The sequence below is a fragment of the Carica papaya genome, chromosome 3 (assembly GCF_054855325.1).
Source record: "Carica papaya isolate Zhongbai chromosome 3, ASM5485532v1, whole genome shotgun sequence".
NCBI classification, from domain to species: Eukaryota; Viridiplantae; Streptophyta; class Magnoliopsida; order Brassicales; family Caricaceae; genus Carica; species Carica papaya.
This window is the reverse complement of record NC_142311.1, coordinates 25,571,722-25,583,993: the sequence shown is the minus strand read 5'-3', so window position 1 is coordinate 25,583,993 and position 12,272 is coordinate 25,571,722. Positions and strand designations below refer to the sequence as shown.

The window sequence follows — 12,272 nt, the reverse complement described above, 5'->3', positions numbered from 1 at the left end:
AATATTATTATACATTTCAATATAGTAATTACAAAAATATACTACTCAAAATATTCAAAACACAACAATTAGAAATATTCGGAAAACACTGCAAATAAACTAGAAATTCTGACTTTTCACGCACGGAAACTCAAGAGAACCGCACTGCCACCACCAAAGCTCACGCGTCGTCACACGCGCTGCCGCAGGAGTTCATGCGTCGTAGCGGGAAAGTCATGCGCCGCCAGCGGAAATCACCAAAATGCTTCCTTTCAGCCGAAAATCGCCACAGAACCCACCGGACAATTGAAATCCAGGAGGGGCTTGCAAAAACACCTCAAATTGCACTGGAAAACTCTAGAAAACTTGCTGCCGTGCGGTCTGCTCTGCTGCGACTTTTCTCCACTCCGACCTTCTGGTTTCTTGCTCAGAACAGGCCGACCGAGCGTCTCTTCATGCCCTGCCCTCATGCCAAACTTGACCTGCACTTGAACCAGTCTTCTCCAGTTCATCCGACGCGTGAGGACTAAAAATCGCTGGAAAATGACTTCCTCCACCTCTTCTGCGTGCACCACCATGCCGGCTGCGATCTGAACTGGCCGGAGAACGGTGGTCGACTTCCTCCAGCGCTGGAAATGGATTGTTCAACGCTTATTTAGTTTAACCCTTAAAAATGCTAATCCTAACTCTAACTCTAATACTATGTAAAAGGTTAGCGAATAAAAATACTGAATAATTTTTGTATTTTTATTGAAATAAAAGTCGGGATATATATACATGTAGACGGATTTATATATGCTAATCAACATAAATTACTCTAACTATTTTCTTCCTAATTACGTTTACATATTCGGAAAGATAATTATATTATTATGTATAGGGAATATTCTATTATATTCTAACACAATTAAACATAAAGAACTTAATCCTCACTCTTGTGGGATCTAATCCAATAATCATGGACCTTGATCCAGAAGAATCCGTAAAGGGATATGAAGAACCACCCAGTGTCCAAGATAAAGTGATTAGACAATGACCTCTTCATAGTGTCCAAGACAATGAGATAATAAGATAACAAGACAGACAGAATCCTAGGATAGAGGATTTTTTTACTCAAGAACACTTTCACGTTCCAGAAACTTAGGGCTGAATTTCTTATTCTTTGACTATTGTTTTTATGTTAAGAATGACGCTTATATAAATCTTTATCTGATGCAGGGACCCTTACTTGATTTAGGGAGAAATCCTATGTTATTTCCATGTGCATGGATTTCTAGGCAAGGGATTTTGACTCCTTGGACTCGTAACAGGTCATTGGTCCTGCAGCTCCTAACATGTTTAATATGCATATCCCGTACACAATTGATCTGCAACTCCAGTTATAAAATTTTACCACCATAATTATCTGGGATGGTTTTGGCCCAGATAATACAGTCATGCATTAAACTTAAATAGGTGCATACTTTTGTAAGTTGCTGGCTGAATATGGGAGGCCGAATCGTGTTACAAAAAGTGGTTGTTCTTGATGCATGTGTGTTTAAATGTGTCTGCATGTGTGTATGCATGCAAGTGTCTGCAGTTGTGCATGTGTGCTTGTGTATCTTGTGTTTGTGCATCCATCTAGAGTTATTTTTACAGTGTATATGTAGACATTTGATGGTCTATATATATCATATGTCAGAATATTGATTGCGTATTGTTCCTTGTTTCTTCTTTAGGCAGCCCATACTTGATGGTGATAACTGGTGGCGAGGTCATGCAGCAGCCTTTTTAAATTTTGTTAATTTACCACCGGATGTTCTTCGAAGAGGTCGTGTTTGCCAGGTGAGTTTTCTAATGGCCACAATTACTTAGATGGTACAGCAGAAAATAACCTGGATGTTTCTTAGGGTTGTTTGATGCTTCACAACTTCATGTTCCCCGTGAGAGAGTGGAAGCACCGTTTATAGGATCAATAATATGGATAACATTTTGATATTAATAATTTTCATCCTCTGAATTTAAATTTGTTCCATTTTTGTCTGTTACCTTTGAGACATTATTTCTCTTTCTGTCTTAGGAAAAATGTGAGGCTGCATACTTTGTTGTTGTTTTACATCAACTTAGGTGTGTGGTGATTGCCGTCCGGGGAACAGAGACCCCTGAAGACCTCATAACTGATGGTTTAGGCAAGGCATGTCCTCTTTCTGCAGCAGATTTGGATGGGTTAATAAAGTATCTTCCTCTCTCTATTATGTTTGTGATATACATTTACATCTAAATGGATAAATGAGCATATGTAAAATAAATTCTGTATGTGAAACCAAATATTCATACATGTGCAACATACATAAGTTCAATAAATTTTCTTTCTTTTCTTTATTTTTTTCGGGGGTCACTGCCTGTGTATAAATAAAAGCAAGAAACAGAACCTTCAAGGTCCACAGCCTCTCCTTCATTTTTGTGCTTGACCTGTAATCCAAACTTGAAGCACACCCATCTAAAATTCTCTGATCCAATTAGAAAAAAGTTTCCATCTGTCAAAGCTCCTTTATTGTGCTACCAAGGAGTTGTATCTGTGTCCCAGAACTGCCTAGACCAAGAGCTCCACAAACTGCAAATGACACTCCTTTTTGCTAGATTATATAGAGTGAGAATTTTATTCCGATCGGCTTCCAATACAAACTAAATATGACTTAGGTAGCTGTACTCTTCCAGAAAGCTTTACAAGGGAAGAAATTTATACCCTAGCAAGAGAAGAGGACACACGAGAACTGTGGTATCCATTAACCTCAAACTGCTCTTTGGTATCTGCTGTCCAAAACAAATGATGTATGTAGGACAAGTTAGGGGTTGAGCCTACTAAGAAATTGGGAAAAATTTAGATATCACATCTAGGGTTCTTAGACATCACAATTAAGGGTTGATTAAGTCATATAAATCAATTATGAGAAATTCTCAAAAATATTATTGAATACTTGAATGATTAATAAGTGAATTTATGAATTATTTATAATAATCTTCTCTTGGCTAGAGTTAGACTACAAAGAGTAATCTAATAGAATTAAGAATACTAATTTTAATACAAATAGAAAATAATACTAAAAAAATAAAATTTCTAAGTCTAATAAGACTCTTAAACAAATGAACTAAAAATGCTACATAATAAATAGAATCCTATCATGACTATGTGCCATCATTTCTCCCCAGGAGGAAAAAAGCTCGGCTCTGTTGAGTTGAAATCATAAAATATGGCATGCATGACAGGGTTTAGCCTCTTGAGGTGAACTTCTGTAATCCAAGTGCAATCAATTTAATGGAGTTGTTCTTTTTGATCAGCAGTTGCAAACTTAGCCGTCTTCTTGTCTTTGAAGTTTCTAATATCTTTTGTGATCATATGTTCCAAGAGAATGTTTCTTTTTTCCATGGAAAAGAAGTATGCATTTTTCCTTCCATTATGGTGTACATTGCGATCAGATAGCCAACGGGGAGCAAGATCATATAAGATGACATCTTTATACTTACCATATTGAAAGAGACAAGACATTTTTGCAGTCTTCTTGTCTTTGAAGTTAGTGGGAAGCCGACACTATATTCATGCAACTCCCGTCGTCGATGACAAACTTTTTGGCTTTTAGTCCACAAATGACAAATGTTTGGAATATAGTAGTACAACGCCAATCTTATTCCTTAACTTTAGGTTCTGCAAGGATACGCCTGACTATAGACACAAAGGAAGCATCCACTCGACAGTTGTCATCAGCTAAGTCATGATCGTCAAGGGAAACGTTATCATCCCTATCTGTTGTATTATCTTCTTCTTTCTCTTCCGCTGTTCCAATATGCAAGTTATTTTTTTGAAGGCATTGATAACCTATATGGCCTAGCCTCCCAGACTTGAAGCAAACCATTCTTTTGCCTCTTGTATTGGGACCTAATTTTTTCTGAGTTGAAGTTCGTTATGCAGAACTTGCTCACTCATCACAATGTGTTCCACAGTTCCTCCTGGGTGGTTTCAAGTTTCCTCGAAGTTGAATACTTAAACTAATCTTCAATATCCAAGGCAACTTGATTAGTTTGTGCTATAGTTTGTGCTCTCTCTTTTAATATCAACTCTTAATCCTGCCTTGAACCGAGATGCTGATTGACTATCATTGTCGACTAAATGACTCTGAATTTTTAGTTCTTCTAAATTTTTGTGTATGCTCAATTACCAACATGTTGCCTTGTACTAAAATATAAACTTGATCACGAAGTTTGTCAAAGTAGTTGAGAGGTAGACACTTTTCATCAAGAATAGTTTTCATCTCATCCTATGTTTTAGTTGTTTGTTGTCTCCTTGTTATATTTTCATTAATTGTATACAACCATATTTTTGCAAGTCCAACCAACTACATCTTAGCAAATGGAACTCTTTGTGCATCTGACATTTCATACCAGTTGAAGTATTCTTCAATTGGATTAAGCCAATCAAGAAAGAAACCAGGATCCCTTTTTCTACTAAATCAGGGGCGTCGACCTTTATCTTTTTGGTAATCTCTGCAGCATTATCTTCAACATGTCTTTTAGCAGGATGGACTGCTTGAGCAACATGCAAATTTTGAATTGGTGGACCTGCTTGTGTTGTGCTTATGTGTCTCTGTTCTTCGAGGATTGTTTCGATTGAGTTTTGCATCAATTCCAATTTAGTATTAGTGGTTGTCTCAAGTTCTCAATTGTGGCATTTAATTCAGCATTGGTCACCATTATTGAAGTTGAATTCTTCTTAAAAAAGTTTCAACCATCAAAACAAAACAACAGGCTCAAGATTTACTCGCGGCTGGCCTTGTATGAGCTTTATGCGTCGGCTTCCGGTCACCGCACAGTGGTGACCGTTTGGCAGGCGGCTCAAACAGAGGTGCTGATCCCAAATTGGGGGCTGGAGTAGAAAGTTTCATGGCGGGGCTTCAGGTGTAGGCTGATTGGGCCTGCTAGAGTGGGTGGTGATGATGTCGACCACCTCCGGCAGGTGATTGGTGAATGGTGTTGGTGATTGTTTAAGGGTTTTTTGATTTGTTTTCAGATAGGTTTGGGACTGTTTGAGTTTAGAGTTTTTGAGAATCTGGGTGTAGAATACTTTTAGCTCAAATACCAAAATGATATAGGACATATTAGGTCAATTTGTCTAATAAGAAATTAGGAAAGATCTAGATATCACATCTAAGGTTCTTAGACATTATACCTAAAGATTGATTGAATCAAACAATCAATTACGAGAAATTCTCAAAAGTATTATTAAATATTTGAATGATCAATGTGTGAAATAACAAACTATTTACAACAATATTTTCCTAACTAGAATTTAACTAGGAAATAATAATTTAATAGAATTAAGAATATTAATTCTAATACAAATAGAAAACAATACTAACAACAAATAAACTCTTTAACTCTAATAAGTCTCTTAAATAATAAACTGAAAATACTCCAACGATAAATAAAATTCTACTATGGTTATGTGCGATCAACAAACTTATAACAATTACTAACAAAAGCATCCTTATCAAATGTTGGATTGAACAAAATAGAAGGTTTTTCTTTGAAGAGAATCACCTATAGTTAACTTGAAAAATGATCCTTGAGAGCTGAATTACTGCCTCCCTCCTCTAATGCTCTTCCAAATCCCAGTTTCAAGAGACAAGTTAGTTTGAAGACCTTTGGGTAAGGACAATCTTTGATTGAATACAAAAAGCACTAATGTGGATATAAATTTTAGACATATACATGATAGTTTTTAACCTTGACACTTTTTTGAGTAGGCATTAACCTTGAGGTATGGCTTTGTTCAACATCTTGCACAGGCACACTTGTTGTACTAATGTGCTTGGATCTTCTCTTATTTTGATTGGTGGTTTTAAAGGTCCACTAAACGCAATGACCTTAGCTTGTAACTCTCTCTTCTTTGTAGAGATAGTCACAATAACCCTAAGATGAAGCATCGCGTGGAATCATCTTTCCCACGTTATGGACATTTGGGTATAGTGGAAGCTGCAAGGGACCTTTTCATGCAAATTGAAGGAAATCATGGAAACAAAGGTAATGGGCCAACTATTTTGACAATATTTTTTCTCCTACTTGATTTCCCTTGGCATGTCAGATTTATTGTTGGTGCTCCTGTTAATATTTTTATTTTTCATTTTGAGAAGAAAACAATAGAAAGGTCAACATTTTTATTTTTCTTTTTAATTTTTTTTTTATGAAAAATGAAATATTATTAGATAGAGGAGAAATTTCCCTTAGCCAACAAGAGGAAAAAAAAAAAGGAGAAAACATAAGTATCAAAATGTTATCTGATAATTCTATAACTTGATTTTATTAAATTACCAGAATTACATATATATTGTTAAAGAAAGGGTAAATTATGTTAAAGAGTATAAGGATAAACCTTTGTTATCAATTATAATCTATTGTTCATTTCCTTCTTCCATTTTAAACAATCTGTATATATAGGGTTGTAATATTTAATCAAATACACAGAAACTAACTCTTTTGCAAACTCTGATCGGTCTTAATTGCAGAAATAAGAAAAACACAAAAAAACCCTAATGGGGCCAGCCTTATTAGCCGGCCACCACCACAGCAGCACCCATCCTTCGTATCTTGGAAAGTAGGCATGCTTCTGCTCCACCTAGACAGCCTTCATAGCCAAAAAACACCCAGCCGCCTTCTGGTTTTGCAAGATTTGTTTTTCGGCCGCCATTACCTGTTTTGGTGCATGGATCTACTCTGTTTTCTTGCAGATTTGCTCTGTTTTTCTCCTTTTTTTTCTGCTCTGTTGAGCTCTGTTTTCTGTGCCCTGCTTGGTCTGTTTCACATCCTGTATTGCTCAGTTTTGTACCAAGATCTACTCTGCTTTCGTTCAGATCTATTTTGTTTTTCATCGTCGTTCTACTCTGTTTCTAACGACCCGTTTTACTCCTTTTCAGCTGCAATTCGTCTGTTTTCAAGCCTTTGTCTAGCCACAAACAATACCTCTAGCCGTTGCCCTCTGCAGCCATGAGCCAGTCCAATTGTGCAGCTACCAGTTGTGCAACCAGTCAACAGCTGTGCAGCCAACCAGCACGTGTCTGCCCTGTTTTTTTCTTTCCAATAAAGCAACTCCAATCAGCATTGTTTTAATTGGCTTTGATTGCCTAGAAATTTCTTAAATCATGTCAGAGATTACGTCCCAAATCACGAGAGCAAATCTCAACATGATAACCTTAGACCTTAATGAATTCAAATTGGAAATTGAAAGACTGAGTATTCGACTTGAGTCTTTCAAAAAACAAACAGATACTAATTTATTAGCATTCTCAGGTATGCTTTTCTTGTCACACAATTTAAATATCTCAGATAAACATTTTGAAAATTATTGGATTGTGAATTTTGGAGCAGCAGATCGTATAACTACTACTTTTAAACATTTTCATGCATATGCTTTATATTCAAGTAATAAAAAATTCTCACAATAAATAGTTCCCCTAATACTGTTGCAGGGAAGGGCAATTTTAAATTTAGTCCTGTTCTTACCCCAAAAAATATAGTATATGCTCCCAAGTTGTTTAGTCCTATTCTTACCCCAAAAAATTTAATATATGCTCCCAAGTTGTGTGCTAATCTTGTGTCAATCAATAAGTAATCATAAGACTTGAAATGCAAAATAATATTTAACTCTTCTCACTATGGCTTTGAGAATTGGGATTTGTGGAAGATGGTTGGATGTGTTTAAGCAGAAACAGATTCTATTACATGGATGCACCCAGGAAATCATTCTCTGCTATTACTATTGACCCCACGAAGAAGATTTTACTCTATCATAAAGGACTTAGACACCCATTATTTCCCATCTTAAGGATTATGTTTTCTTTATTATATAAGAATTTGATTATAAAAATTTACAATACGACATCTGTGAGTTTGCAAAATATAAACGTGTGACACTTCTTATTAGTAATAAACGAAATTTAGTTCCATTTTCATTGATCCATAATGATATTTTAAAACCAATTGATATACCTAATATTTCTGGAACTTGATGTATCTGTCTCATTTATTGATGATTGACTAGAATCATCTGAATGTTTTTACTTAAAATCAAATATAATATTAGTCATATCATATCCCAATTTTGTAACCTGAGTGCATGTTTACAAGGAGGAGGATAATAAGTATTGAGTATAAACTGGTGCAAGAATCCAACTTTGATCTAGGAATTGAGATAACTCTTGAAAAATCTATAAAGTTTAATAATGACATACTTATTGCACTTTATAAAGGTATAAGAAATTGCACTAAACATACTTTTTATCCTTTCTCATAATTTGCGCCATTTGATAAGTATTTACCGTCCTGTATAGCATCTGAGACATTATCTTGTGAAAAATGGAAGAATACTATGAATATGAAAATGCAAGCACTTGAGAAATACCAAACACAGAAAATGGTGGATCTACCTAAAGGTAAGATACCGGTGGGATGCAAATGGGTCTCTAAAATCAAATTAAAGTTAGATGGGACAATCAAGAGATATGTTTCATGCAATCATGATAAACCAGATTTTTTCCAATACTTATTACTGATAGTTTATCATAAAGTAGTTTTATTGGAGTTGAATTTTCAACCCTTAATTCTTTTAGGATATAATCAAGCCAAATATCTTCACAAATTCTACGAGTCATAATCCTAAAATCCGCTTCTATTAAGCCATAGACTATTTCTTACTTCGTTGTGTCACTCAGTTTCTTCATGCATATGAGCAGTACCCAGATATTGATCTCCCATCAGTTACTAACCGTGCGCAATAAACATTGGTGAATGTTTTCACGTCCCTCCATGAGTTATTCTTGAAGTATAATCTCTTACCTAAAGATGACTTTAGGTATCACAGGATTTGGTTAACAACTCCCAAATGTTAGTTAGTAAGATGATTCACTATGCTAATAGCAGACCCTATATCAGGTCTTGTGTGTAAGAGGTAGATCAACTTCTCCACTAATCTTTGATATTGCCCCTTGTGCACCAGGGAGCTTTCGCCTTGTGTTCTAAATTTTATATTTTTCTCTATATGTGTCTTTGTTCGTTTACAACCTAGGGTTCTTGTGATGCGGGAGGATATGAGAAAGATCATTTTGACTCCCAGAATCACAACCCAACGCATGCAATACAGAAACTTAACCGCTTAATTAACTCTTCCTTCTACTTAAATGATATGCAAAAATAAGAATTAGGAAAATAAAATGAGAAAAAGAAAGACCCAACGGATTTATCTGATAAGTCGATTCTAACTCCTTGGCTTAATAAGACTTCGGAAAATTCCCTAACTTCGAAAAACTTGAAAACGCTAAAATTAGCACATAACTAATTCTTAAAAAAAAGCTCAAATCTTCTAATTTATTAATTCTCAAAGGTACGATTACAAAACTTGAACTTAAGCCTTTACATAGGCTTTTATTGGCTATTTCTAATCAGAATAGGATTTATAATTCCTATCCAAACTCTAGAACTTAAGTTAATTAGAAAACAAATACATAAATATTAAAATAATCAAATCTTATTCTAAACTTAATTAAACAAATCTAAATAATTAAGATAATTATTAAAATAATATTTTCTCCCTATTCAAATCTTCAAGGGTTTTTATCTTCTTTGGACTTCAATTTTGAGTAGAAATCCTCCTCTATTTGGCATTAATCACATGGGATAATTGTAGAGGCTTAGGAAACCTTGTAGACTTAGAAAAAGTAAGAAAAAAAGTCCTAAAGGACTTAGGAAGGCCAAAGTCGCGTGGGCAGCCTGCTAGGCACGCGTGCAGCATGCAGGCCGCGAGGGCGGCGCGTGTGTGAGGTGCATACCTGTCGCACGAGGCTGGGTCGCGTGCGCTGGGCTTGCGCCTGGCCTCCTGCGCACTTGTGCGTCGCTGCACGCATGCTGCATGTGTCTTGCGCGCATGCCAGCATGCGCTGGTCATGCGGGATTGCCTGTTCGCACATGCATGCTGGTTGTGTGTGCGGGTAGCTCCTTGTGTGCTTGTGAGTGTGCTGTGGGGCATGCGGGTGCTGCTGTTCTCACATCTTACGTGCGTGACCATGCGGGTTAGGTGTTCGCTCGTGTAGAGGCCACGTTGCGCATATGGAAAGGCCCACACACATGTAGGCCACGAGTATGCATACCCATATCACATTTTGGGGTTCTTCTTGGGCCGGGATTCGTGAGCCGCGTCTTTCCTTAGCCGTAAGGCCTAATAACTTCCTAGTTTCCCGTCTTTTCTGATTCCGTCTCTCTTTTGGCCGAGATCCAGGTGTAATTAATTCAGATTTGCTGTCTTGGACTTTTACCTGGGTGGTTTCAGTTTGGTCATTATCTGTCCGAGAACACTTGCGAATATGTCCAGGAAGCTTGTTACCGTTTAGTCTTTTCCGTCCTTCAGTGGTCACAGAAACCTTCTGTTTATTATAGATCTTTTCCTCAGTTATTATCACGTTATCTTCTCTCTTTAAGCAAGTCAATGATATATTTTCTTTGTGAGGCTGTGATTTCCTTCATAAACCTGGCCACTTCCTTCCAAGGAAGTATTTCAAGCTTCCCAAATCTTTTGTTTTAAATTCCTTGATTAAGAAGCATTTGAGCTTTTTAAGTTCAACCTCATCGCCCCTGGTTAGGATTATCTTGTCCTTATGCACTAGCAATACTACCAATTTCCTATTATCAAAATGCTTCACAAAAGGGTATAGTTTGTTTAGCTCCATATGTAGCCAATTTTTTTTATTTTTTTTGTTGAATCTATCAAACCATGCTCTTGGGATTATTTTAATCCATAGAGTGATTTTCGTAGTTTGCATACTTTACTTCTGTTTACTTATGTCTCAAAGCTCGATGAAATATCCATGTACACATTTTTTATGAGTTCCCCATTAAGGAAGATATTTTTCCCATCATGTTGATGAAGAGGTCAATTAAAGATTAACAGTCAAGGATAACACACGAATTGTATTTAATTTGGCTAGAGGGGAAAACATCTTCTAGTAATCAATGCCATAAGATTGAGTGAATCCCTTGACTACTAATCAAGCTTTAAACCTCTTAATACTTCCATCACTTTTGTATTTACATTGAAGATCCACTTGCATCCCGCTGTTTGTTTAGGTAGGCCTATAAGTTCTCAAGTGTTATTTTCTTTAGAGCCTTCTTTTCTTATAAGACAACTGCCTTTCATTTTGGGATACTCATTGCCTCCTAGATTGTATTGGGAATCATTATCTAAGTTTGTAAGAAATGCTTGAAATTGTTCGGACAACCCTTTATATGAAACAAAATCATATAAGGGGTGATTAGTGCATTGACCTTACCCTTTTCTTAGGAAAATTGGACGATCATCAATCATGGATTCACTTATATTCTCCTCAAATAGAATGTTACTTGATTGTGCATGAGAACTCTCGTTTAGAGTGGACTCTTGTCATTTCTTGTGATGTGTTTTATATCCTCTTGAGTTTTCTTCATTGAGTATGCTGTGAACTTTCCATTCTTGGCTAACCATAGGCTTACTAGTTGTTGGCAATACTATCTCCACTATCTTGCAGGGAGTAGGGGTTGTCATCACTGTCTTGCAACTTGTTGGGGATAGGTTGTGACTCGATAGCTTGATTGTTTTCCCTCATTTGACCAAAGAGTTGATTGCTTCTTCCTATTTGATCCCAAATCTGGGATTCTTATTGCTTTTTCTCTTCCTGAATTCCAGGTTTAGAGTAGAAAGATTCTTCGCATCCATAGAGATATAGAGTTGTTTGTTGCTTGGGAAATAGCATTTGTATCCTTTTTGGTTGGGAATGTAGTTAAAGAAGATACATTTTATCGATTTATGCTCAAGTTTACTGCGGTATTGTGTGTGAATGTGAATAAATGCTATATACCCAACTATTATTGGAGTTATGGATGAAATTGTTTGGTTTAGAGGGTACATCATGAGTAGTTTTTGGCTTGATATTTGAAGGTTTAATACTTTAGAGGGCATTCTATTGATAAGGTAAGTGACAGTGAGTGTGACTTCCTCCTTACCCAAACAAAGTTTGGAACGTAAGTACAGGATAGGAATTATCTAGTTACTTCTAGGATGTGACATCTCTTTCTTTCTATGACCTTATTTTGTTGGATATATCAACACATGAACTTTAAATATATAAGGCCTTCGTTTTTTAAATGTCTTTTGAAGTTTTTCCAAAGTACTCATTGGTATTATCAATTCTAAATATTTGAATTTTTATATAAAATTGGGTTTGGATAATTGTATTGAACTT

The 12,272-nt window shown here is 36.1% G+C and overlaps 1 protein-coding gene across 1 annotated transcript in view; it reads left to right on the top strand.

Annotated features, from left to right (window-relative positions):
* LOC110807706 (lipase class 3 family protein) overlaps positions 1-12,272 on the top strand; it is a 47,551-nt gene that overhangs the window by 13,329 nt on the left and 21,950 nt on the right. The window contains exons 6-9 of the mRNA XM_088216327.1: positions 1,198-1,289; positions 1,698-1,803; positions 2,039-2,193; positions 5,906-6,033. Of these exons, the coding sequence (XP_088072453.1) occupies positions 1,198-1,289; positions 1,698-1,803; positions 2,039-2,193; positions 5,906-6,033 (481 nt within the window). The remainder of the gene's footprint in view (positions 1-1,197; positions 1,290-1,697; positions 1,804-2,038; positions 2,194-5,905; positions 6,034-12,272) is intronic.